We start from the raw sequence: 1071 nt of genomic DNA on the forward strand, positions 1-1071 counted from the left end.
AAGGCAGTACGCATCGTTGATGCTTTAGATTTTTTTTTACTTGTTTCTTATTTCTTCGCGCTTTTCTCTTTCTCGCGGATCTTTTCCACCACTTTACCAGGCCTCTCTCTCTCTCTCTCTCTCTTTCTCTCTATCCCTCTCTCTTGTTTTTCCCGCTTATTTCTACTATCATTTTGTTCTTTCTCTCCCTCTCTTTCCCTTTTCTATTTTTCTTCCTTTCCACTTCAATTATATGACATCTCTCTCCTTCTCGTCTTTTGCTTTTTCTTTCCTTCCAGTACAATTCTGTTTTTCTTTTCGCTTCTTACTCTTTTACTTTCTCCACCAGTTATAGTGTACACCTTTATTCTGTCTTCCTCTCTGTTTTCCCTCTTATTCTTATTTACTTGTCAATGCAACACTTTGTTTTTATCCTTCTCTCTCATTTTCTATTTTCTACACTCACCGCCGTCTGTTGATATTTACCTCGCCATAGCAACGGAGACTTGAATTCACTCTGCGGATTGAAAAATATGGATCCAGGTGGCTTGCAAGTAAGCCTTAGTGCATTCTTACCAACAGGTAACAAAACAAGTATTTTATTTCTATAATATTAGTAACTCACACTATTTTAGTCAGGGTGGCCTGGTTTTTGTCAAGGGAATTAATATATTTTGCGTGTCGTCATGTGAGTTCAATTAAAAATAAAAGACAAACATGATTAGGATCTTATGGTTCAAGAAATATACAAATCTAATTACATACATAACACGTATGTATATGATATATGAATAGTACAAAACCACATTAAAATACAATTCCTAAACAATAGTATACATACATGCATACTGACTTGCATCATACATATACATAAACAATCACACATGCAACACATTCGTACATACATACATACATACTCTTTTACTTGTTTCAGCCCTTTGACTGCGGCCATGCTGGAGCATTGCTTTAAAGGGTTTTTGTCGAAGAAATCTACCCCAGGACTTATTCTTTTTAAGCCTAGTACTTATTCTATCGGTCTCTTTAGGGGAACTAAACACACCAACACCGGCTGTGGGAGGAGGGGACTGACAG

The 1071-nt window shown here is 36.6% G+C and overlaps 1 protein-coding gene across 2 annotated transcripts in view; it reads left to right on the plus strand.

Annotated features, from left to right (window-relative positions):
* Nucleotides 1-227: 227 nt before the first annotated feature.
* The window catches only part of LOC106879252 (protein pitchfork), a 14369-nt gene continuing 13525 nt past the window's right edge, over nt 228-1071 (plus strand). The window contains exon 1 of one of the 2 annotated variants that reach the window (XM_014928744.2): nt 228-561. In XM_014928744.2, coding sequence (XP_014784230.1) covers nt 513-561 — 49 coding nt within the window. In that variant the 5' untranslated portion in view covers nt 228-512. The remainder of the gene's footprint in view (nt 562-1071) is intronic. The other variant, XM_014928743.2, reaches the window with a different exon arrangement.

The sequence above is a fragment of the Octopus bimaculoides genome, chromosome 13 (genome assembly GCF_001194135.2).
Source record: "Octopus bimaculoides isolate UCB-OBI-ISO-001 chromosome 13, ASM119413v2, whole genome shotgun sequence".
Lineage (NCBI taxonomy): Eukaryota > Metazoa > Mollusca > Cephalopoda > Octopoda > Octopodidae > Octopus > Octopus bimaculoides.